The sequence below is a fragment of the Nanorana parkeri genome, unplaced genomic scaffold (assembly GCF_000935625.1).
Source record: "Nanorana parkeri isolate BGI_ZX_2015 unplaced genomic scaffold, ASM93562v1 scaffold840, whole genome shotgun sequence".
Classification (NCBI taxonomy): domain Eukaryota; kingdom Metazoa; phylum Chordata; class Amphibia; order Anura; family Dicroglossidae; genus Nanorana; species Nanorana parkeri.
This window is the reverse complement of record NW_017307108.1, coordinates 528,937-556,524: the sequence shown is the minus strand read 5'-3', so window position 1 is coordinate 556,524 and position 27,588 is coordinate 528,937. Positions and strand designations below refer to the sequence as shown.

Here is a 27,588-nt window from a genome sequence, read left to right as displayed (position 1 = left end):
CCTAGGGATAGTTCCAGGGCAAATATATCACTGTGTTTGAAGCCGCACAAGTGTGCACTACCCTGAAGTTAGCACTAGAATGGGAGTCAGAGAACGGCAATCTCCAGCACAAGCTGGTAGACTCGGCTACAAAAGGTAAGAAGCACAGTGCCAGATCCCCTTAGAACTATTCAATGTAACACAATAAAAATTCTCCTTAAAGCACAGCTGGCAAATCTGCGCAATAGTCCTCCATCAGCTTTTCTTCAGTAATGAGAATTATTATTCTAAGTGTATCTGAAAGATTAGAGAGTGAAAATATTTGTGGCAATGTATTTAACCTGCTGATTATGCCACTTCACTGACTTGAAGTATTTTATTATTCGCATATGAAAGCCTACACAAGAAAAACATTTGTAACTCTTCTGAGGATCAGGCAATGTTATTAATGTCAGACTACACTCCTATTTGTCTTGCCCTTATATGTATTTTTTGACTAATAATTCCCTGATGAAAATGCATCTTATAGCACCTTGGAATTAGTACGGCTAACAATGCTGACTGTTGGTACGGAACTACTGTGTAGGTATATACTGCCATCTGGTGGATTAAAAGAAATAAGCATATGCTCTTTTTTTAATATCTTTCAAATTAATTGAAGTCTATACAACAAACTAAATTATTAAGCTGTACATACTCTACCTTACAATAAAATAAAGTAATGCAGTATCCGATGCACTATACTCATATACTCTGACTGACTGGTGAGACACCGCCAAATTTTTCAAGCCCTGCTCATAGTTCATAAAGTGCATTAAACAGCTATATAAAAACTATTCATATATCAAATCAAAATCTCCAGTGCTACACACCATGTTATATTTAAACCCTACATGTATAGAATGAATCATTAAAGTTCAAAACACAATGTGCAAAAATGTATACAAATATACAGTACTGTGTACTCTCATAGAAAAAAAACCTCAGCGCTAAAAACTGCCCACCGCGTTATATATTTAAAACAATAAAGTGTATAAACCCTATGGGGTCTATTCACTAAGCTGCCGAAGGATCTAGCCATAGCTTCGGCCGATCCTTCGGCTGGCTTCGGCCCCAGGACCCCTTCGGTTCAGTAGAACCGAAGGGGTGCTGTACGGGCTATTCACTATAGCCCTACAGCTCCCGAACGCGGCCGAGCGGCTCAGTCGAGCCGAACGCATATGCATCGGCTCGGCTGAGCCGCGCTGAAAGCCGAAGCTGGCCGAGCGGTCGGCCATTGGCCGGCCGACAGCCTGCTTCTGACAGCTGGGCGGAGCCAGCTGTGATCTTACGGCTGGCTCCGGCCACTTGCAGAGAGATCAGCATCCCTGGTTACCTGCAAACCAGGGACACTGATCTCCAAAAAGCAAACTCTCCCTGATCGGGTCAGCCGAACATGCTGAGCATGTTTGGCCGACCCGAAGCCATGCGAAGCAAGCTGATGTACGGCTGATTTCAGCCGATATAAGGCTGACATCAGCCGTACAAGTCTGAAGTGAATAGCCGAACAGTGTTCGGCTCACTTGTTAACTCGGCTGCCCTCGGCAGCTTAGTGAATAGACCCGTATATGTATTGAATGAATCAATAAAGTGCAAAACACAATGTGATAAAATATATATGTATATAAATATACAGTGTTATATAATATTGTTTTTCTCTTCGCTTCAAGCAATGTTCTGCAGTTTCTCCCACATCAGTGCTCTTGTACAACAAATTGGAAACACACTCACCAATTCTTTACTATTCCTTGGAAGAAAGATACTTTAACTTAACTGATAATCCCTTTGATTCTCCACACTTTTTCCTTCCCCTTACAACCAGCTAATATCGTTTCACCAATATCACCAGCTGGACAAGATCTCCTATATCAATTCCCAATAAATAATGGACAACAAACTTTACATAGCGTAAAGCAGCTTATTTATTACAGCTGTTCATATAGCGCTGGCAATTTACGCACCACTTTACATACTGCACAGTCGCTGCCCTCAAGGAGCTTGCAATCAAAGATCCTTATTGTACACACATATACGGCCAATTTATACAGGAGCAAATTAACCTTCAAGCATGCCTTCAGAGTGTGGGGGAAACTGAAATACCTGGAGGTAATCCACAACAACACGTGCAATATGCAAACCCAATGCAAGTAGTGCACTTATTGAAATGATATAATAGCAATACGAAGGCTCAACTTGTGTATAAAAACATGCACACAGAATTATAATAATCACTTAAACAAATAGCTCCAATGATCTATCATGTAAACACAGAGCTGATGTGAATTGCCAAAAAGCTCCAGTTTTGTCTCATTTGCCCATAGGACATTCTCCCAGAAGCAGTGGGGCTTGTCAATATGGCTGTAGTAAATTCCAGTCTGGCTTTTTTACATTTTTCTTTCAGCAGTGGAGTCTTCTTTTGAGCCAATTGTCCCTCAAATAGCAACGTATGATACAATTAGACATTCATGTCCCTTGACCTTGGAGTTCAGCCTGTATCTCTTCGGAAGGTTTCCTTGTCTCTTTGTCTAACATTCCCAGTCTGGGGACAATTTTCCACTTGCAACCACATCCAAGGAGGATGGCTACACTCTCATGGACTTCTTAATAATATTTGCAACTGTAGTCAGAGGAACATCAAGCTGTTTGGAAATGGTCTTATAGCCTTTACCATTGTCTATATTTTTGCATGATCTGCTCAGACCAATTTCTCCTTTGCTTTCTCTGGTCCATATTCAGCATACGATGATACCTAACAGCAGAGTGACTACTTTTCTCCATTTCAATAGGCCATCTTTTCTAGAGGTACCAACAAATCTGTCCAGGCCATTTTAGAATATCTTCTTGGAATAAGCAATAATTTATGTCTTTTCACACTTTCTTTGCCTTTAATTCCATCACTTTTCAGTGGGAAGCAAGCATTTTTTCAGTAAGCTGTAATGGTACCAACAAATTTGTCCATGTCTGTATAACTGGTACAGCTGCTCCGTAGGAGAGTATCACGAAGCACTTTACCTGAAACACCACATGTTTTTACCTAAAATACATGACAAAGCTTACAAAACATTGTAAACAGAGAAACAGACAACACTAGAATTATACTGCCAAAAGTCTGCTGCTTTTCTATCCAAGAAACAAAGAATAAAATGCAAACAAAGAATGGATGGCACCCAGTAATAATAATGTTTACATAATACAATATTGTCACTCCAGCAGAAAGACATTTCAGGTGCCATTTGAGGTATAACACAATGCTTTCCACTCATGAGAAGGAAGCATGTATAAAAGAAGATACAATAAGAATTCTGTAGTCTCCTAGAGATCGAACCCGAAGATTCTTCAGCAGTTCAACAGCCAACTAATTTAGAGCAATGTGGCGACAGTGAAAGACATTTCAATAAACTTGAAAAGGTTTTGAATAATGTTTTTACTTCTGTGTGATTAAAAATGATTGCTTATTGTTGTGTTATAGTAAATCCTCATAACATTTTAAATCAAATAAAAGGTGGATGCGCCATATTGTGCTGCCTGCCACTTAAAATTATAGGCAGGGCTAGGTCACACAATCTGATATAGAAGCAATATTTGCATGTAAACAATAAAGGTGATCAGCGCCAGTAAGTGTAATGTGGACATATTTGCATGTAGTTGTTGATTTTGGAGTCTGCTGAGAATCTACAATATTCTGAGGTCCCATTGACGGTCAAGTATTTTTGGCATGCAAAATCGCACACAAAATGCATTTACATACATTAAAATGTACAACGAAGAATAGTGCCCTAGAAGTCCATTTTTGTACATGTTGCCAGTGAAGGACTTAACATTTTCCTTGTTTCTTCTTGCCCTACATTCACTTTTTTTGCTAGGATCCTGTAGAGCCTAATGAGGTACTATGAACAGTCTTTGGAGAAAGCACCTAACACAGGGGCACACCACTGTAGACTGTAATCAGATGTGTTGCAGGCTTACATAGTAAAAAGTTAAACACATAGGCACATGCAAAATATTTATGCACATATACAGTGGCATATCCAGTGTATGGCACATGCCCAGGGTGCCACTTGAAGGAGTCAGTGAGTCAGTGAAAGTTCTCCGTCCCATGGAGACTGCTGACATTTTTTTATTCCCCACCCCTCTCCCATACATATCTACCCATCTGGCTCCTAGGAACCAGGAGTAATCTGGCTGGCATCTCACCCAGCTCCTGGCAATCAGTGTTAATGTCACTGGTTGCCAGGAGCTGGGCAGGATGCCGGCCATAGTGTGCTAGGTTGTTAAGAGCCAGGTCTCACCCAGGTCTTTGCAACCATAGCAGGCAGGGAGATGTGAATGCTGGCCCGAGCGTCCCACCTGGCTCCTTGCAACCAATGATATCACTGGTTGCCAGGAGCTGGCCAGGATGCCAAGGGTGCAATCTTTTGTAGATACTCCTCTGCACAGATATATGAATTGTGTTTAGGAAAAATAAAACATTTTATAGCAGAATGAACAGGTAATAAAACCATGGGGGGAGAATTAACCTCTTGAAATCCCTATTTACCCTCTTTGATTGATATATATATATACATATATATATATATTAGGGTTGCACAGATACCAAGTACAGTACTCGGTACAAGTACGAGTACATGTACCGATACTTTTGTTATACCCATATGTATATATTCTTTATTTTTTATATTTGCATGTTTTATCTGATAAACATTAATTTTCAAGTTTTATTTACATCTCTACCCCCTCTAGTGGACATTCTGTTAGATTACCAATTATTCTTTACATATGCAACAACTACTGATTACTCCATGGGGCTAATTTATAACCCTTATAACCCTTCCACAGCACTACCACCACTAGATGCTTCTCTGCACCATATATTGGCAGTAGTGCCATGCAGTTGGTGCATTTCCATCAACAACTAATTTCTTGTACTGGTGTCACAGGGACAGGAGGTGCGGGAAAATTTGTGTAGGAAACTCTCTTAAACCTCACGTAAAAAATAACTTGAAAGGGATTTTAACTTTTCTCCACCCTTTCCAAAATCTTTTTAAAAATGGCTGAAGTCGAGCTTTAAAGCATCACTAAAATCATAAAACAAAAGTTTCATATTTGCTTCAGCCTGCCATTTTACCATTTCCCACCTTGCATCTTTACATTTTTATGTCCATTTAGACCCATAAATACCTTTGAATATATGGTGATAGCTACATGCACATACATGTCTTGTATGCATGTGTCCACATTTCAGTCTGCCTTCCTAATATCTCCCATTGTACTGTAGTCACACATGCAGAAGCACTGTGCTCATAAACTAATGCACCATTTTTTTCATTACTCCTTCACAGCTTCACTCCTCCTCCCCATGTCCTGCCTCAATTCTCGCCTACCTCTCTACTCTGCCAGCCTATCCTACAGCCTGGAGCCAAACTGCATGTGTAATATGTAATAGGAATACATACTATAGTTGTTTTTGATAATACAATCAAACCTTACTTGAAAGAAATCCCTTTTATGTAGTGAGTGCTGCCTTCTGTCTGCCATCGCTTTCAACAACTTCCTGGATTCCCAGTGTGCTTTACATATGTTTCCTTGCTGCTTGATGTGAGGCAATCTTGATTTCTCAAGATTACATAGCCCATAATGCATTGCTTCCAACAAGCACTGATAATGTTACATTGTTTGAATGTTGAGTTGTAGTTCGGAAGATAGGCTCTGTGAGAGTTGTAACACAAGGAAGTACATATTAACAGGGCTGAGATAAATTGTGTCAGTGCATTGAGGACGTGTACCGTATGGGCATCTTCAATAAGTTTACAAACTTCCAGGTTGATATGGTCATTAGTAGTGGGATAGAACTTCAATTCAATATAGAAATACATATTTATTGTTAATTTTTGACCATAGATACCCTTTAAGTCTTACCCCCTCCCACCACTAAGCTATCCACAACATCCACCAATGCCAAAACATCTATGGCCAAATTTGACAACAAATGCACATGCTTGATATCTGCATATTACCAGTAATGTTAGTTTATACACTTTGGTTAACATGACAGGCTCACTTTAAGTCTACTCTCGTATGATAAATTACTTTACTTTAACTCCAAGTAAAGTCTTTGTTCCAGTATGACCTACTTAAACTAACTCTGAAAGCCTACTGAGTAGTCTGTGATTCTTACTGTGTCACATTCTTGTACTTAATGTCTAAATCTCTAGAGAGAGATTCTTAAGTACAAATAGCCTAACTACTTTTATTTGCTCTTACGGAGCTTAAGATGTATTTTAGTGCAAACGTAAAATAATTCAAGCTATATGAGGTGTAAAAAAAAAACTGTATAATCTACATATTTTGTCACTTCTGGTGATCCGTGTACAGCAGCTTCGCAGATGAAAGTATTCCCAAGCCTAAAGACACTTTCTATACATATGTAAAGAGCAAAGTCAGGAGTGTTTATCTACCCAAATAACCTTTGTTTGCCAGCTGGGAAAAGGCATAATACTACTTAATTATTTACCAGCCAGTAAACAGATGCTCCGTGGTGTTAGTTGGAACACAGACTGTACTTTTTGATGCTTTTTACCTACAGTGCCCCCATTTTCTTTATAATGTATCTAAAGCCATAACTATTTTTTTTTATTTTAGATACAGTAGAGGAGGGTTAAAACTGATGTCAGTGTCAGTTTTTTTTCCATCTGTTTCGCATTAGGAAGATTTCCCTTCAGTTTCTGCCCTGTAGACTCAACAGGAAGTGGTAAACAGAAAGTCACCAGCACACACGGAGTAGAATTATTATTCCTGGTTCTATTTATTGAATCATTGATACATTTGTTATGAGAAGCCAGCATTTCGGGGTCCATAGGGTCTTTTCTTTAGGTAGACATAGTGACATAGAAAGTTGGCTTCTCATGACAAATGTGGCAAAAACATTTCCATTTAACACTTTGGAGTTACACAAAGTGCCATCCACGTCATCACTAAGAGCACCACCATCATCTTGGAAGGTCATAACGCTGTATGGAGTGCAAATTACACTATATTACTTGAAAGTAGTATTGAACACTTTCAAAGGTTTTTTCAATAATGAATCCAGATCAAACAAATATAAATTGCCCAGCAAAGCACTGCTTTACATTTTGCCCAAACACTTAGGGGGTTATTCACAAAGCTAGCCGAAGGATCAGCTGTAGCTTCGGCTGATCCTTCGGCTAGCTTCGGATGCTGTACGGGCTGTTCACTATAGCCCGTACAGCTCCCGATGGCGGCCGAGCCGAAGGCATATGCTTCAGCTCGACTGAGCCGAAGTGACAGCTGAAGCAGGGCGAACGGCCGGCCGAAGGCCTCAAAAATGACATCTAGGGGAACAAGCCGTGATCTCATGGCTGGCTCCACCCAATTGTAATGACAGATCAGCGTCCCCAAATGACCTGGGTCATGCGGAGACGCGGTGTTAATGCGAAGACGCGGTGTTAATGCGGAGACGCTCAGTCTGTCCTAAGTCTGTCTATTATGACAGACAGAGTTTGCTGTTACTGAAGCTGAGAAAGGAGCATGCAAAGGCCTGTTAAAGAGAAATATCTAAAATGTAATATATTGTTTTCTAATTATTGTTAGATTTGCTATGTGAATAGGAACATATAACAAACATATAGTGGGGGTTTGCTTAATTTCTCCTGAAAAACTGGAAACACCCTTTAAAAGAAGGCGGGCAGCAGAGTGACTTAATAGTTAGCAGCTTTGTCTTGTAGCACTATAGTCCTCTTTTTGAATCCCTGCTATCTGCATGAAGTTTGCATGTTCTCCCTGTGCTTTCTTGGGTTTCCTCTGGGTACTCTGACTTCCTCACACACTTCAAAGACATGCTAGTATTTGGCTCAACTAAGCATTTCCTAAGTGCTTTAAATCCCCTAGGGCGAAAAGCACCATAAAAAAGAAAGATACTCCAAGTCGCCCAGGCCTGGAGGGTGTACTGAGCTAAACAGGATGATGTGCATGATTGTTCAATGAAGCATTTTCATCACTGTGTGAGGAACAGCAGTGGCTCCCCTAAGTAGCTTGCTGTGCTCAGAAGAGCGACAATGTTGCAGGGAGATTTAAAGTACAAGAGCCGGATGTACTATGCACGGACACTCATGTGTACTTAGCCTAGCATTGAACATCTAGGTTAAACATCCATTTGGGAAGAGACTTATATCTGTTTAGAGAATTCTGAGATCCTAAAGGCTTATTAGAGCTTTCAGAACAGTGGGTGGTCAGCACAGCTCCTAATCCAGAAACTGACACACGTCTTGAAAGCAAAAATTCAGCACTATTGTTGCAAGCTGAGCCAGAAGTCAGTATATAGAGAATGATTCCTTTGATGCCAATAATTTATATTGATGATGTGCTGTGTAATCCTTTTATTTATTTTTTTCTAGTAAAGAGCTATTACAAAGAACTGCTTCTCTTGCAAACTAATGCTAAACAACTGTGATTGCCGTCAACAGTTTTTCAGAAATATATCAAATCGAGACCACACGCTATTTAAGATACATAGATAAACTAGCTCTCCAAAACAGATAATTGTTTTCCTTTAGAATTAAGGTTTTCTAATAGAGTCTGATCTCCCAAATGTTAATAATTTTTCATCAAATAATGTTAATAATAATGTTATTCTATGTTTGACTAAAGGGTGGCAGAAGACCATTTTTAGCTAGAGAAATTCAAAAATCTCAACTTTTGTTGACAGTGTGATCTGATGGCAATTAGGTAAAAAAAAAATGGGTAACAGCAGAGGGCATGACACTTGTGCAGACTGTGCAGCTGCAAAAGGACCCCCCTGCGATTTAGAGATCCATTCATAGCATATGAGGGTCAGATATTTGATGGGATTCTACAGTAACTAGCTACAAAGTACAGAGGTTTTTCAAGGCCAGTAGTTGAGTAGGAGGGCCCATAACTTGGTCTCACACAGAGGCACTTTGGTGAATCTGTCTGTCACTGATGGATAAAGCATACTGTCTGCTTACATTAAAGCTGGACTACGGTCACAGAAACTTTAATTTAAATATATTCCCCAATAGCCATATCCAATAGAGAACAACATTGTGCACACCAAACGCCTTTTCAGATTTAGATATTATGCAGTTGTGACATCATTCCTGTGCTGCTGCTGTGTCTGTACAGAGAACAAAGCGGTTGGAGGGTCCCAGAAGTTTCAGCAACTACAGGCTGCCTGCAGAGAACTACAGGAGAGCAGACCTGTCATTTGCGATTGTAGGTGGGCCTCCTCCCCTATATTTTGAGGTTTATAACAGACACCCACAATAAGTTTACGGTTAGGGTTAGGGTTCGTTCTATCTAGTTCTATCCATAACGATTCCACATCATCTCCACCAGCTGACGCGATATCGTCACGGATGTGAATAATGAGGTTATTTTTAGCATATATACATACCCCCCCTTCTTGCCAGCCTGTCCCTCATGAACAGGTTGTACCCTTCTATGTCAGTAGCCCAATCATTACTTTACAGATCTGAAAGAAATACACAAAGGACACCAAGCTGCAAATAAAATTACAAATTCTTCTTGTATTCAGACAATATTTGTTTAGCCTGTAGTATAACTTTAAAGCATGGAAATGATTGAGCTTCCAGTGGTGCCATCTAGAGGACTTTTTTTTGTGATTTATTGCTGTTCTGTCTACATTTTATCTTAGCAGCAAGGAGTAAAGTAAGTTCAGTGTTTGCTGCATAAAAACCTCTTTGCCATATTTCCTGATGGCAGCAGGATCCTATTTAATGACCAATGCCCCTTTCATCCTCTGATCACTAAAATCGGGAGTTGTGGTAGTGGTGATTGCCTTAGTGCAGCTTATCAGAGTCAGGCCCAGATGCAGGCAGCACTCATAAGGCGATCAGAAACACATTATTTCTGACTGTATCAGGTCCAGGTCTGATGCAACACTCAGATGTGAAGACCCCATGGACTATTGAGTGTCCATGCTGGATAAAAAAATTCCATTCTGCTACTTTAATGTTTTCATCGCTGTGGTCAAATACTTAATTTATTTGACCCCATTGACTATCACAAATGAACATTTCAAAGCAAATCTAGTCAGATTTAGGATATGATCTCCCTGTCTCTTGTTCCTCTTTTCCACATCACGTACCACAAACGTTAGATCACTAACAGCATGTACCTTTTCTGAGAAATGTTTTCAGACTTGCAAAGTAGGCTGTTGCTGGCCAAACAAAAACATATGCTTTGGACTGGACTCGAACACGACCGCAGCCATCTTCCCCGCTCTGACACGTGGTCGTGGCTTTCTTTAGTCGAGATTGCGGTCGCAGACAAACCTGTGCACACTTGCTGTGAAGCTTTTTTGTGTGCTTTTTAGCACACACAGTACTGTACAGTATTATTCAAACCAGCATGGCTCCAAAAAAAAATGAAGAGCAAGCATGGTAGTAAAAAGAAATTGCAGAGTGGTAATTACAAATTTACATATGGTTCAGAACGGATTAACCTTATTTACATTGAACTATATGGGAAAATTTGATTCAGTTCATGACCAAAATCAGTTCGCAACCACGTTTTAAGACCCAGTCCACAAAATGTGTTGTTTTTTTCTTTAGCAAAAATACTTGCAATGGAAAGAAGGAAATGTATATTCTTTTGTCAAAGCTGGGATGGAGGGAGTAATGCCTTGTTACCTTGGCTCACCCCAGTTGCTACATCAGTACTACAGTAGAAGCAGTGTTGTTTATTCACAGTAAACACATCAACTCTAAGCATTTGCTGAGTGGGAGTTACAGCTAATACAATACATTCCCTAATAAATAAGCGCAACAAAATCAAGGTATCAGTTACGTGCTGCTTTTATTTGCTGATGAAGAAAGCATGCTGTTTTTCTTCCCTTTTTTAACTAGACCCACGGTATCAGCTATACATGTCACAATAAACCAGCATATAATTGATACATGGATATTGCTCTGTTGATTAATGAGTACGGCTTGTGAATTTTTATTCCTACATTCCCCACAGTCATTCAGAGCCTTTACAGTGATATATTCCTTTAACTTCTTTCAGCTGTACTGTATGTACTTTTTTCTGAGTCTGTTACAATGTATAACCGATGTCTTAAAGCATTTTGTAAACATGGAGTGGGGGCTGCCATATTAGTGGACCTTGTATTTTTTTTGCAAGGCCAACTTACACTCGCACAGTAAATGTTAAAGAGACATTAAACCCTCAGATTTTTTTTACATAAAACAATACTGTAATGTGTGCCTTACTGTTACTACAGGAAGAGGCACTCAGCTGCAAACGGAAGTTCTCCCCTAGCATGATAAGAGAGACGGATTTAAAAGGAAGGGCAGCAAAGAGAAGGGTAACAACCATGGATTACAGTAAGGCACACATTACAGTATTGGTTTATGTTTAATCTGAGGGTTTAATGTCACTTTAAGCATATAAAAGCCTCTATGTTATCCTAAGCACAGGTTCCCTTTAATTAAAGATTTGGCACAATGCTATATGCACAAATAACATACATTTCTGCCCTTCCACCTATACATGCCTTAATGAATTCATGTCCAGCCCTACCTCCAATATAAAGGCTCCATGAGAGTGGGTCAATCAAAATCGCAGATGAAAGAATTACTGTGGAGATTTTAAACTGTTGCGAACCTGTTGGGATACAAATATGTAAGCTGCCTTTCCTGCCCTTTTTCTTTAAAAGTTGTTAGTTTCCTGTCTGTCATGCAGATTCTGTTGTTTTGGTGCTTGGCAAAGATAAGAATGAGAGCCAGGTAATTATAAAGGTTTTTAGAAAAAGTCAGTTATGGCAGTACTCTTAGTTTCACCATGGCTCTTATCTGCTAACGTGGAAATATACAATGCACCCCGATTGTGAGGGCACTTACTAAAAATTGCCATGCTTTATCTTAAAGGAGAACTATGGGGTTAGGGCTTTTCCCCATAGTTCTCCTTAGGGTAACCGAAGGACACAAACTAGCGTCCTCCCGTTACCCTAAGCTCAGTATACCTCGAGCTACAGCTCGCAGTATACTGAGACGCCGCAGCCGGAGCGGATCCCGACATCGTTGTTGAGATCCGCCCAGCTGTGTGAGTGACAGCTTGCTCTGCCTATCTAGAGGCAGAGCCAGCTGTACCCGCCCCCTCCCCCGTCTGTTCCGCCAGTCAGCGCTGGTGGATCGGAGCGAGGAGGGGGGAATCCAGCCCCTCCCCTGTCACGGCCGAGAGACGTGACAGGATCGAGAGGTGAGCGGACGCCGGTATATGTTCATTCACCTCCCGATCTACTGAGCCGACCTATGACAGTCTCATTGTCACAGGTCGGCTGGAACTATGAGGTGAGTGAAAAGCACTCACCTCATAGTTCTCCTTTAATTACATGTGTGAATTTGGTGGGTTGTGAGCAGATCAAATAGAATGGGGCTCACAGTTGTCTTGTTTTTAATACAATGTTAGGTGGTACATCAAACTACTAATAAACAATCATCACAGTGCTGTGAAGTTCAGGTGCAGACCAGCACGGAGCCCCCTCACACTCCTGTAGCAGATAATGCAAGTCTGAAAAGGAGGGTCGCACACTGCTGGTATCATCCACAAGAAACCTTATTGGAGACTGCTCAGACAGAACCATAAAGTTTTGTGGGGATGATACCAGCAGTGTGCTCAACTGGCATAACATTGTATTATTCTTCTAATTATAAGCAGATGTCCATTGCACCCTATCCCCCCTTATGCCAGATGCCAAGAGCTCCCCGCACTATCAGAAGTCAAGAGTTCCCCACCCTCCCTTACATCACAGTGCACCCCCCATACCTTTTGTTGCTGCCTCGAAGAAGCTGGGGGCAGACCTGGGAAGCAGCGGAGTCTGCTGAAAGCTGAGACCAGGGGAGGCAGAGACAAGGGGGTGTGGCAGCTGCATAGAGAGGTGCAGGATTGTTGAAGGAGTTCTGTCCTCCTTTCTGCTGCGACTGCTGAGACAAGGTGGGGACAGAGACGAAGGGGGGTTCCGCGGCTGCAGGAAGGGTTGCGAGGCCACATGAAAAGCCCTGGCGGGCCAGATACAGCCTGCAGCCCTTGTGTTTGCCATATGTGGTGTAATGTATCGTGATATCTTCTCTTACAGTAATAAGCTTCACATTATAGTATTGTGAATAGGAACACTTTACCCTATTATAGACAACTTTACTTTCCATAAGCACATGGTCATGAGACCTTTAACTTGGGACTAGGGAGCAAATCTTCCTGGGTACAGTTAATTAACTTTTGTGAATATTGCTCAAAGTTCACAAACTATAAGCAGGTGGATCTTGTACTTCAGTTCTGGCATTTGTAGGGCTAATAAGCAAGCTATTGTCAAACAAAAGGCATGGGATATTGGGTACTGCCATGGGAGACATGTGCCAACGAAAAAAAGAAAAAACTCCCTACACAGAATTGTTAGCTCTGGCTAACAGATCCAAAACACACTGACAATTTGGCTGCTGTGAGCCCACCCTTTCTAGTAAGCTGGTTTATTCATTCATTCAAAATGTTAGCTTTTGTGATTCAACTCACCAGAGTGAGGTGTTCATTATTTTTGTCGGCAAACCTGCAAACAATTGTAGACAAAGTTTGTAAATCCCAAGGATGGGCTGTACACAAACGGTGGCAGCAAACCTGAACCTCATCGCTACTTGGGACAGAGATTTGCTATTAAAAACAGACCAGCTATAGGGAACCCTCCTAAGTGTAAAGCTGGCCATACACTAGTTGATTGAGAGCTGATTAAAACGGTGATCCTCAGTGGCATGGATTGGGGAATTCTCCTGCCATGCTATTATATTCTGACAGTGGTGAGTGTGCTGCTGTCAGAATACCATAACAGTGACTGTAGCTGATTGGCTTCAGTCACTGTTCATCTGACAATTTTCCAAACAGCTTCTTCGATTTTCAGATCAAAGGATATCAGGCTGCTGGCAGGGTCATCCACTGAATGAATTTGGACCAGTTTATTGAAAAATTTGCTCCATGTATGGCCAGCTTAAGACTTCTGCTTATACAGTCATGGCCAAAAATATTGGCACCCCTGCATTTCTGTCAGATAATGCACCACTTTGTGCAGAAAATTGTTGCAATTACAAATGTTTAGGCATTCTCATGTTTATTTCTTTTGTTTGTATTGGTATGACACAAAAAAGTGGAGAAAAATGCCAAATCTGACACATTCCATGTAAAACTCCAAAAATGGACTGGACAAAGTTATTGGCACCCTCAATTAATATTTTGTAGCACAGCCTTTGGAAAAAATTACTGAAATCAATCGCTTCCTGTAACCATCAATTAGTTTCTTACACCTCTCTACAGGAATTTTGAACCACTCTTCTTTTGCCAACTGCTCCAGGTCTCTCAGATTGGAAGGGTTCCTTTTCCCAACTGCTGTTTTGAGATCTCTCCGCAGGTGCTCTGTGGGATGTAGATCTGGACTCATTGCTGGCCAGTCCAGTACTCTCCAGCGCTTTGTCTGAAACCATTTCTGGGTGCTTTTTGATGTGTGCTTTGGGTCATTGTCCTGCTGTAAGACCCATGACCTCTGATGGAGACACAACTTTCTAACACTGGGCCCTACATTGCACCCCAGAATTAATTGGTAGTCTTCAGATTTCATAATGCCATGCACACAGTTAAGACATCTAGTGCCTGAAGCATCAAAGAACCCCAAAACATCAGTGAACCTCCAACATGTTTGACTGTAGAGACTGTATTTTTTTATTTAAAGGGCTCGTTTCTTTTTCTGAAAACAGTAGAATTATGGGCTTTACCAAAAAGGTGTCATTTTGTTTCTTCTATCCGCAACACATTCTCCTAAAAGGAGAATTTAGGCTTCCTCAGGTAATTTTTGGCAAACTCCAATCTGGCTTTTTAAATGTTTCTGTGTCAGCAGTGGGTTCCTCCTGGGTCTCCTACCATAGCGTCCCATTTCATTCAGATGGTGACGTATAGTGCGAGCTGACACAGTTGTACCCTGCGCCTGAAGGTCAGCTTGAATTTGTGTGGTAGTTGATCGAGTGTCCTTATCCACCATTCAAACAATCCTTAATTGCAATCTTTGATCAATTGTTCTCTTTCATCCACATCCACGGAGATTAGGTACAGTGCCATGGAGTGTAAACTTCTTGACAATGTTGCTCACAGTGGACACAGGAACATTAAGATTTCTGAAGATGGACTTGTAACCTTGAGATTGTCCGTGCTTTTCCACAAAAACTTGGAATGCAATTATTTCCGGCAATTTGGAGAAGGTGCCAATAATTTTGTCCAATCCATTTTTTGGAGTTTTGTTTGGAATGTATCAGATTTGGCTTTTTTTTTTCCACTTTTTTGTGTTATACCAAATAGAAACAAAAGACATACACTTGAGAATGCCTTAACATTTGTAATTGCTACCATTTTCTGCAAAGTGGTGCACTATCTGACAGAAATGGAGGGGTGCCAATATTTTTAGCCATGACTGTATATTCTCGGCAAGGAGGCTTCCAATAGTCTGTGCAAGTTGCAGGCTAATGACATGGCTACTTGCACAGTGATGGCATAGTAGCCACATTGTAAAAGGAAACACTCAGATGTAGCAAATAAAAGTTGGAAACCGAAAAAACAAATGTATAGATAGGCTATGTATCTAACAGGGGACATTTATAACAACAATATATCCTATACATAAAATCCTTTTAGCTCCATGAATGTGCCTTGCTAGTTTTCTGCACATAATGTACTTAGATCTAAATATGGTATTTCCTCTTTTGAAAATCTGATCACTACATTTTACTGGCTAAATAAGCCCTTTAATAAAGACATTCCTTAGGTGTACTCTGTATGAAAAGGATTGTCTGCAGCGATGCAGCTTTCTTTTTATATATAGCTAAGGTCAGACTGTAAAACGTGTAATGCATAAGTTGTATATTATGTTCTACCTGAAGTGCTATTGTTCCTGTCCAGCATGAAGGTTTTTATTTGTGTTCCAGGAGATGCAGACAACAGAGAGATTGGAAGTTTTGTTTAAGGCTAGCGAATTTATTTCTTCATTGAGATGATTTGCAGCCGCACAAGAATTAATAGTGATAAATATGGTTCAAGTTTGTTTTTAAAGAACTGCCAGCTGGACAAATAAATTGTCTATTCTGTCCACTTCCAGTGTGTAATGACTAAGGCTGAACATTCAGATAATTTATAAAATGTGTTAGTATAAAGCAGTAGATTTTGTTATGAAACTTCAGTTTTAGAACTTCGGAGTTAGAGACCCATTTATACTTATGTGGGCCAGGCATGGATCGGGGTGGCGTTCACTGTCTGACCTCAGCTGCAGATTAGACCACAAAAGTTCAGGGTATCAAAAGGGCTACTTATTGCCTCTATGTGTCTATCTATCTATCTATCTATCTATCTATCTATCTATCTATCTATCTATCTATCTATCTACTGTATCTATCTACTGTATCTATCTATCTATCTATCTATCTATCTATCTATCTATCTATCTACTGTATCTATCTACTGTATCTATCTACTGTATCTATCTATCTATTTGTTGGACTTCAAGGTGGGTGGGAACTATTGTGGTAAGATCCTGCCACTGGAGTGGAAGTTCACCCTAGAATTATTCTATAAACACTAGAAAGCCATATAACACATGCACCTTGATAAATGCATAGCACAATATTTGAATTCTGTCTGGGCTCTGAATGACCAGCAATCCAAGTCCTGGACCCTAGTTGTTCTCTTGGTTGTTCTCTTGGTGTTTCTCACCCAGTAGCTAAGTGATGTGAATATGGGTGATCTGTCTGACAGGTAGATAACTTCTGCAACCCAAAGGATCTAGACAGTATGCTTGGCTTCACAGTGAACATAGCAATTGAAGCTCGACAAGAACTAAAACTGTGCAGATACAACTTTATTACATTAGGGTCAAGAGGATATTCAAGTGGTGTAGTCAACGCATTTTGACTACAATCCCTGGAGCTTAAAAGTTGCATTGTGTTGTGATGGGAGTAGGCTCGTCAGCAGTTTGTTTAGAAGCCTTTTAAAAGCCTTTTAACAGTGACACCATGCACCTCATGGTGCTGCTCAGCCCAACCCCCTGCCCCATACTACTTATAGCTTTTTGATCAAAAAGCCTGACTGGGAATTGCTCTGACACTAGGGGGGCTGAGCTAAACTATGAGTTGAATGGGGTCCCTGGAAAATAGCCAGCAGTTTCCAATTCTGGACAACCGGAGCATAGACAGAAGTCAAACATGGTGCTATGCGGTTATCAATGTACAAGTGTTATAGGCTAGTTTATTGTTTAAAGAGTAATTCTAAGGTGAACTTCCACTTTAAGTATTAGTGCTAATAAGAGCAGCAGAGACAGTAATGGGTTAACAACATTATAATTTTTTAATATCAGTAGAAAAAAATCTAAAACGGCGTTTGATTTTGCTTTTGCATTGGCTGCTATGGGACATGGTGCCCACTATGCCCTTGCTAGTAATAAATACCTGTGCTTTGTTGTATCTAGAAATTGATGTAGTTATAACATAAACCTGCACAAATGAGATTGCTTTATTGTTGTGCAAGGAGGACCACACTTAATATGTTTCACCTTTTCTTGATCTGTGAAATAATAAGAGCAATTTGTGTCACACACTAACCTTGGTCATGATATTGATGCTCACTCTTGGGCTTCTTTTTTGTTTTGATAAAGAAGCAAGATCTTTTAAAAGCAAATTTTAAAGTTTCATAAAACTGGAGATGAAAACAAGTCGTGCCATCCATCTCGGCTTGACTTTATGATAAAGTTTAGGTGATTTAAAGCTTCTGCATCAAATTGATATTTTCTTCCAAGCTAGGTCAACATAAAATACAAATGACATAGAAATTAGCTTTTTATTCTTTTCACTCCTGATTTTTAGTGGGACAGATGAAAACAGTTGGTTTGCAATGAAATAAGAGATTCTTTGCACTCATGATGGGTTTTAAACACAGTCCAAGGTTCGAAATGTAGAGTTGCTGCAAGGACTGCATTGCATTTCTCCATTTGTAATTTATTTCACTGACACGCCTTCATCTGAAATGATGGCACACTTATTTGTTGAAGCTTTTGGCTAAAATCAAACTTCTGAAACTTAAGCAAAGGAAGAAAAAGTATCGATATACGACTTTATTGTAGTACTTTTCTTTAAATGTGGGGATTTTGCGTGCACATAATTCCAAAAATAGTACTGACTTAAATACATTTGGACTTCATGATTTAAATGGAAGATTTCATGTATTTTAAGTGAGCTCATGTTTTTAACTTCTTTCTTTTTGCTGTTTGTCTTAAAGTTGTTTCTGAGGCTTTGGCCTTTTTTTGCTACATCTTCTAAAAAGTATTGTTATTTGGTTAATGCCCAACTCTTGGCTTTTTTTTAATGCCCTGCAGCAGCAGTGAAAATTAAACAAAAAAAGCTCTGGCCTGGCTGCAATTCTCCTCTCTGGTGCCATTCCCACAGTAATTCCTTTTCGACCATTAGATGTCCTCAGTCTTACAGGTGCCAAACGTCATCCAATCCAGAAGACTGAGGACATACTGTGAGTGCAGGCCATCATACATCTGTCTGCTGAGAGGGCAATACCAAGGCATCCTGACGGTTCTGAATCAATGCTCTGCACACTGCTCTACATACGCAGTCAAATGATGCAGAGAGTGGCGCCAATGACACCTCTAAGAATTACTAGACATGTGCACTGCCAAAAAATTTGTTTCGTTTCGTTTCGTTTTAAATTCGGATTTGTGTTATTTTGTTTTTCGGGATTCGGGTGTGAAAGTCAATTCGGACGAAATTCGGTAGCGGTAGGTCGACCGTTCGTTTCGTTTTCGGTTCTTATTCGGTTCTTATTCGTTTATTATTCGTTTCGTTTCGTTTGTGACATTTGAGGGGGAAAAAATATTTTTCTCCTTCTCTAATGTCACTTTTCTCCAACGAACGAAACTAATAAGAACCGAAAACGAAACGAACGCTCAACCTACCGCTACCGAATTTCGGAAATGGAAATTCGGATTCGTTTGCATTCGTTATGTCTGTAATTCGGAATTCGGATACATCCGAATGTCCGAATTTCCGAAAATTCGTCCGAATTTCGATTCGGAACGAAACGAATCACACATGTCTAATATATACATATATATGTGTATGTACATTATTTATCAGTTGACACATATATAATAACGGCATTAACAGACATTGATAACAGACATTGATAATGTTTATACAAAACCAATTTCTTATACACATATATCTAAAAAATATTTAAAACTCTTATAAAGATTTCATCAAAGGATATAAACACACTTGTTCAGCAAAAGCAAGTAGAACACTCTGAGGATGCACTTGAACATGAGTAGCAGTTATATACAGGCAGCATTCTGAAACAAATAATAAATCTTATCTGCATTTACCAAATTGTTAAATGGGTACTTTAACAGAGGTAATTCTTTGCACTGTGGAGATGTATAAGAGTGAAGCTCATTAGGTATGAACAGAATTATGTTATTAATGGCTTTGGCGTTATATTTTGTATGAAGGTTATGACGGTAGAGGAACCATATTCTTGTAATGTTTTAGACACATATGAAACAGATCAGCTTAAAGCATAACCCTCACCAAAACCTTTCTTTTTAGGCTCAATGAAAGAGTTAAAACCTTTGCCAGGGTTTCATTACTGTCTGTAACCCTGTTGGAAAATCCCCCTTCCTTGCTTTCTGTCTCATTGACAGTTCTATGGGACAGGACGTGATATAAAATCTATTTCATAGAGGCCGAGCAACAAAACCTTTTTGTAGTAGTGAGAAAAGATTAGCGCCTTTGTCAAATTTCTATTGCTGTCATGGTCTCTCTGCCCTGAAGACACCTAGTGCCTTCATTTCTTGTTGTAGGGTCAAAGTCAGGGTAATAGGGTAAAGGTGGAGGAATCTTATCCAAAGAGATCATAGACCATAATAAATACCTGGCACAAGCTCTAACTTTTCTCCATTCCATCCAGAACAAAAAAAAACACTTTAGGCTGAAGAAGTGCTTTAATGTGATTATAATTATCAATGTGTGTTAACATTGTAAAATGCTTGTATTCATGCAACGTTTGTAATTATATATGTACAAGGGGTTACGCCTTGCTGATCCACTTACCTCACTTCAAGTCAGCCAAGCAAGGTCTGTTTAAAACATATACTCTATCCATTCTCATTAGACATAAACCTCCCATAATGCTCCTGGTGAGCAGAGACCATCTGATCTTAGCCTAGGCAAGACTGCTTGGGAGAAGTTGCTTTTTATTTCTAGCAAAATAATGGGGGGAATTAACCAAAACTGGAGCAGTTACCCATAGTAACCAATCGGCTTCTATCTTCAGTTTGTTCAGTTAAGCTTTGAAAATGAAAGAAGCCAATGGGTTGCCATGGGCAACTGCTCCAGATTTGGGCTGCTCAAGTTTTGATAAATTCCCCCCAATGTGATTTAATTATGCAGACATATCCTGTGGTTAAGGTTCAAGCATGAATTTTGTTGACATGTTCAGTTTAAAAGGTCGATAAGCCACCAATGACTCAAGTATACGCTTTCTTGTAAGTGCTAAATCGTTTTTCCTTTTGTATCAACCTACAGAAAACTACTGGAATGCAGTGTCCTTCATCGCACCAAACTCTTTCCTTCATTTCTCTACATTCCAAGGAGAAACCAGCGCCGATATCTCTTTTTACTTTAAGACGTCTGCCCCAGATGGAGTATTTGTAGAAAACAGAGGAAGCACAGACTTTATAAAAATAGAACTCAAGTGTAAGTTTTGTTTTTCTTTTTGTATAATGTGTGTGTGCATTTTGTACTCTACTATTTATCTTAAACCATATGTGTAGACAAAACATTTATTTTTGTTTTGGATAGTGTAGGGGAGGGTTAAAACCCCTGTCAATTTTTTTCCCTGTGTGTGTCCCAATATGTAGATATTTATTCACTTTATGTCCTAAAGATTCATCCAGTTGAGACAATTGTCACCAGAAAAGGTATCCTTATTGGAATATTTAACTTCCTGTCCTGTTGACAACTGTAAAATGTTGGCTTCCCATCACTTTTTGCCCCAGTAATAATGGTGACCAGGACAAATTGAGAGGATAATTATAGCCAGGACAGGCAGCAATAAACACCTGTCTGTCCCCTTGGGAAATGAGGTTGCAATTTGCCTATAACTGCAGTTGCATATATCTCTTGAACTAATTATCATTTTTACTTGTGGTGAAAAATAGGTAACCTCTGGCTATACATTTTGTTCTATTATATGCTCAATTTGTATTATTTTAGTTTGTGACAGGCTCGCTTTAAAACCAATAAGCTCACTACATATGTCATAATACATAAATAAATCAAACATTATCAAAAAAAATATACTAATTATAGTATTCATTCAAACTATCTTGTATATTCTATACCACTATAAAGATTGCAGCTATAGGGCAACAATACCTTGTCCTCTTGGAAGAATATACGATGGGATAAAATTTACTGTTAAGATGGTACAATGATGATTATGTACTGCCATGAATTAAATCAAAGTGTACTTATCCTTTAGGTCCCTTTAGGGTAAGATCACCACTCCCTCCCTGTGCACAGATGAATACTTACCAGTTCCAAAGGGCTTGGTGGGGTTGTCTGTTGGCATCCTATGGTGGACTTCTCTCACTCGGCAGTGCCTGCACAGTGCAACCCCATTGTTCGTCTCCCTACCTTATAAAAGAGATAGATGAGCCCCATAGAAGTCAATGGGGATGTACTGTGCAAGCACAGCCAGGAGAAGGAGATGTCTGCCGCAGGATGTAAAAAAAAACAACCAAGGCTGGGCCCATTGAAACTCAATAAGTAGTCATTTGCGCATGAGGAGGAAGGGAGTGGTTATGTCACCTTAAAGGTCCCCAAAGGATAAGTGCACTTATCCTTAAGTTCAGACTTCAGAGTCTAAATAAAACACAGATAAGTAGTGAGTGGATGCTCTGCCAATGTTTTATGGTGAATTGTATTTATTTAAAAAGAAACCGAACTATGGAAGCTGTGCCCAAAAATGCAGGCAGAAGGCAAAGGACTAATCACCAATATTGCGTGTAGGCTCCCTGCAGCTAATATTTCCCCATTTATAACCTACCATGCCTTGTTCTGCACTGTGTCTCTGTGTGGATGCAACCATCTTGGTAGAGGTAGGATTTTGCTTCAGCAAGGAGATCATAGAGCAACACAGTAGTGACATCACCCTCACTCTCTGTGTGGATGCAACCATCTTGGTAGAGGTAGGATTTTGCTTCAGCAAGGAGATCATAGAGCAACACAGTAGTGACATCAATCTCACTCATATTTTCTTGAGACTAGCAGTCAGAGGCAGCAGTGCCTTCTATCTCACACTTATGAGGCTGTAGGCATAGGAGTGCCTAAGCACCTTCGCACACCAGGAAGTGTACTGCTATCTTTTAGGAGCAATTCAAGACAAAGGGTACATTTTTTTCTGGGTAATGCTTAGGCATAATTAACATTTCAAAATGTTCCCTATAACATAGCAAATATTCACTTTCTGAGCTCAGGTTCACTTTTTAATTTGATGGCAGTGTATTGTCTTGAGATATTTGTAATTTCAAGGTTAAGACAAAGATTGGTCAAAGGAAAGTTATTTTAGGAAGCATGTCTTCTAAATTTGTGCCTACAGCATTGGCACCTATGTCAGCTCAGCATGGTACTCCCCCTGCAGCTTCGCCCTTGTTAGCATCTACAGAACAGTAGGTGAATATCAAAAAATGTCACACGGCAAGGTTTTCATACACCTCAGTAATCCTGGGATGCATAATTACTTTTGGGCATCTAATTTTAATGGAATGCTAAAAATGTTAGCTGGCGCACATGGAGCTTTTCAAAGACCTTTTATCGAATCATTTAACTAGATTTTATCTGCTGCTATGTATTGTGCCAGTATCTATAGCAAAAGCTTGTTTTCCTGAAAACTGTAATCATAAGAATAAATCGACCTTTTACATCAAGCTGGAATCTTATTTCAGCCACATAAAATTGGAGAAAAACATTGCAATGTACATTAACGCGGACCTTTACACGCAAAAATCAAATTCTACTAATGCATCACTCTATGTATAATGATTCATAATAACATAGACATGTCAGGTGTAAAATGCTGTAATGTTGAAATACTTACACTAGCAGAGCATTCACTTCCTGCTTTGAAAGTGCAAATTTCTTCAGGTCTGCCAATGCCTTGTCATCAGCAGAGCATTGCTGGGAAATCTCATCTGCAATCTCATGAGATATCAGGGAAAGGCATTTTTCTCCCCTGAGATGATGTGCATGGTCACATGTCTTAGTCACATGTGCTAGACTTCCAGGAAGTAAAGGGAGATCTCGTAACCTGCCCTTAGTTAAAATGGCCACTGTCAGAAGACAGAAAAGAAAAATAAGGTATGCAGAAAATAAAAAGCCTGCAATTATGTAGAAGTATCATAAGATTGTCTTTTCAAAACATTTAAAGATGTGTTTGTTATTATTTTAAAGATATGGGTAAAGGTCCGCTTTAAGAATAACTCAAAATGCAGTTTTAACATATATAACATTGCTGATCATGTTTTTACATAATCCCTTAATTATGAGTTTCTGCCACATTGAATGTTTGAAGGTCATTTGAAAATGTGGCTCTTGTATTTTACAGTGTGTGCTCCAGTTATAGCTTTTCTGAGTTAGTTTTCAGTGATTTCCTCAAAAACAATTCTTTAGCAGCAAAGCACTAGGGTGCATTAAATGGGGTCATTGAGGTTACCCTGACACTACACCTATGCATAACCATAAAGTATATTTCCACTTTTGCAGTTAAATTTGAGAAAACCCAAATATATGTTTGTTATGTGTTCCCATTTCCACATCATACTAAAAAATAATTATCAAAAAAAAGTATTTTAGATATTTTGTTGCAGCAGGCAAAATGGCTGAATCCATGTTTTTCTGAGCACCTTCACAGTGATTTGTCCTTATACAAAAACTGAGACAGGGCTGTGTGAAATGTGTTTCTCTTAATAACATGCAATGCAGAAGTAAGAAGTGGTAATCATTTAACCTTTTGTTAGGACAGGCAGTATTCCAATCAACTTTTCAAATTATAATGGAATTATAAAAAAAATCAGACAGTACAGTACACAAACCCCTCACAACCCCTCCTAACATTACAACGAAGGAAAAGCAAGGTATATTGCTAGCAACTAAATAGCAATTTAAACTGCAAGAAGCATTTTTGTTATTTTTGTTTTAGCCTATGTGATATGAATGAGAACAAATTAGGTAAAGTAGGTCTTATCCCAATTTGACTGCAAACGTGGAAATACACTTTAAACCTTTGCGCTAAAACACCTGAACAATGCCGGCATCCAATCAGATTGTTCAAGTATTTTGAGAGCAAGCGGGGCCGACTAGGAAGATACTGAAGCTTGGCCCAGTGGAAGATTCCTCCATAAAGTTTAGCGTAAATGGAAGAATCTGTTGCACTCTTTCCATCTGACCATAGAAAATCTGCAGATAAACTACAAGTGTATGGCCAGCTTAACATTCGATCTGTACAAGGGAATTTAAAGGAAATGGTTATCTTTTTTAGCCTCCAACTCTAGTAGCACTCTCCAGCACCTCATGCCAGTTTTGGAACAATCAAATACACAGCTAGAAAGCAGAAAATCTTATATATTGTAGAATAGATTATATGCATGAGAGGCTTACTTTGGGAAGCCTAATATAAAGAGAACACACACTTTTGTAGATACAAGATTGCTCAAACTGCCAAGAGCCCCCACATGCTTATTCCAGCAACTGGCTAATATAACCCCCCAACACAAACTGTAGTCTCCAGTTACTGGATTTTGGGGTGCTGCCTCTTTGTATGCCTTTCAGGAAACAGGTGTTTTATACTCGTAACTAATTACAGGTAATAATTAACTTTTGACCTTACAATGAAAATAATGTAGCATAATTAACGAGGAAAACAGCTTAATCAAGGAAGCATACTTATATGATGTTTATGTAAATAATGTATAATATATGATAATGTATTCATTTTTAAGTTTATTCTCATAGCTAAATATGATTATTGCCTCTTATTGGTGATGATAGTTTATATTATATCCACCTTGAAAAAAGAAAAATGTTAAGCATTGACTGTTTCACTTCCACTATAATATACCATTTCGGAAATATTAGAAATATGCCAATTACAGATGTTATAAATAATTGTAATGGAATTTTTGGCTGACTCTTGGCCATATAAAGTGATAACTGATGATCATGATCTTTTAAAACATACTTCCATGCTGTGCAGTACATATGGACCTTTAAAAGGCAACTGCAGAATGATATCCTATTAATTTAAGGGGTCTGAAGTGGTGTTTCCTTCCCTCATGGTCAGTTACAAACTAAAAGTGAGAGCACAGTTCTGCTAAGTGTCTAAAGGTAAAGTTGTTGAATCTGTATGGCCCTAGATCCTTATGACAGTGATGTGTGCAGTGTTCTTTCAGTTAGTATCCTGCATGGCTGTTAGAGATAAGACAATGAAATAGAGGGAAACTGGAGGGACCAGTAACAAATCTTATATATATTGAACAAGACCAGTGATATCTTTTATTTAGGTCCTCAGAATGTCTTGCTATTGTATCACATTTAAGTGTGGTGACATAGTAAGAAAAATAACTATTTGTACATAGAGAGAAAATCCATTATGGCCCCTTCTTCGGGACGCAGAAGCGATCTGGCGACAGGTAAGTCGCCAGGATCGCTTCTGTTGTAAAGCCGACAGTCGGCTCTACAAGTTTAAACAGAGTCCCGGCGGCAAAAGTCGCCGGGAGTCTGTTTAAACAGCCCCGATGCTGGCGACGTACACTGTACGTCGTCAGTCACGAAGGGGTTAAATGTAGGCATTGTCATTGTCTGCTGGTTTTGTATAGGCTGCTAGATTCCAAGCTTTCATGTGAACAAGCACAGTACCTCTGAATCCAGAAGGAACAACCTTCATAGTTGTTATGGGCCAGTGATTTACTAAATAGTGAAGCCATATGATCAGCATGACAGCCATCAAACTAGCAGATTCTAACAAACTAATTGCCTAGAGGCTTTAATATCAGTAGTCTCAAAACCCCATAAAGACCCACCCTCTCTAACAATTATAGACACATTTTCCTGCTTGACTTATTTTTAAAAAACCTTCCTTCTAATTTAGCAGTGCCCCTAGAAAAAAATATTGCCATTCAGGCCATGGGGATCAAGTGGGCGAAACCCCCAAGGCAGGTCAAGGATAATATTTGCAAAACAATAAATCTAATATGCTAATATTTACAACACACTATTGATGCTATTGGGTTTAGACATGGACAAAGCATTTAATAGTTTATCTTGAGCCCTACAGTGATATGGAATCACCAGTTCCTTTTAAATCCTCTTAAATCTCTGTCTCTGCAGTCCATATCTAAAGTTCCGAGCTTGAAATTCCAATCCCACACATATCCATGGAGGAATGGAGCCCCTTGCCCCTCACTTTAGAAACAAGCCTAACATTTCTAGCCTAAAATACATTGGGCAGAAAAGTAAATGACCCTCTCTACTTACAAACCCCCAATACTCCCTTTTGCAATTTATTGATAAAACATAAACTTCACCCCCATGTGAGAAATACTTTCTCATGCAATATTTATGTTCATGTGTGATCTCAGTAATGCTGAAGGTTTTGCCAAGGCTGCTAAAAATATCTATATTGTTTTTACTCTAGCCAACACCGAAGTCTCGTTTTCATTTGATGTTGGAAATGGCCCCGTGGAGCTTATTGTTACCTCTCCCACTCCGCTGAATGATGACCAGTGGCATCGGGTCAGAGCAGAGAGAAATGTGAAAGAAGCCAGATTACAGGTCGATCAGCACCAACCACAGATTCGGAAAGCGCCCACTCACGGTCACACGCGACTTGAGCTCACCAGCCAGTTCTATGTTGGTAAGAAAATCAGTCCATTTGGAAATTCAGACATATAATTGGTGTATTCTAATTCTACTGATACACATGTAGGATGAAATCATTAAAGACACTGGATGAGTTTTGTTCTATCATGGCCAATGAGATTTGAAAGTAAACATGTCTTCATCTTACTTTTTTTCTCCACAGTTTCTTGGATAGCGCTGTACTAGTGACAGGATAAAATGCTAATTTACCTGTTATTGCAAATTATGCCAGAAATTGGGCAATACTTTTGAATAGGGTTTAGTCCACATTAGACATGTGCATGGCAAAAAAATTAATTTCGGACTAAACAAATAAAAACAAAAAAAATTTCAATAGTTTCGTCAAAGGAAACTAATTTGAATGCTGCTTTGGATTCGGAAGCAACGAGCCTCCAAATCCAAAACCGCACAATAACGAAAATTTGTCCGAATAACTGATTTTTCTGAATCTTAACTGAATAACTGATTTTTCAGAAACGAACCGCACATGTCTACACATCATAAATGTTATATA

General features: G+C 39.4%; 1 protein-coding gene across 1 annotated transcript in view; it reads left to right on the top strand.

Moving 5' to 3' along the window:
* CNTNAP2 (contactin associated protein-like 2) overlaps positions 1–27,588 on the top strand; it is a 266,748-nt gene that overhangs the window by 138,715 nt on the left and 100,445 nt on the right. The window contains exons 4-5 of the mRNA XM_018565388.1: positions 20,682–20,852; positions 26,851–27,069. Of these exons, the coding sequence (XP_018420890.1) occupies positions 20,682–20,852; positions 26,851–27,069 (390 nt within the window). The remainder of the gene's footprint in view (positions 1–20,681; positions 20,853–26,850; positions 27,070–27,588) is intronic.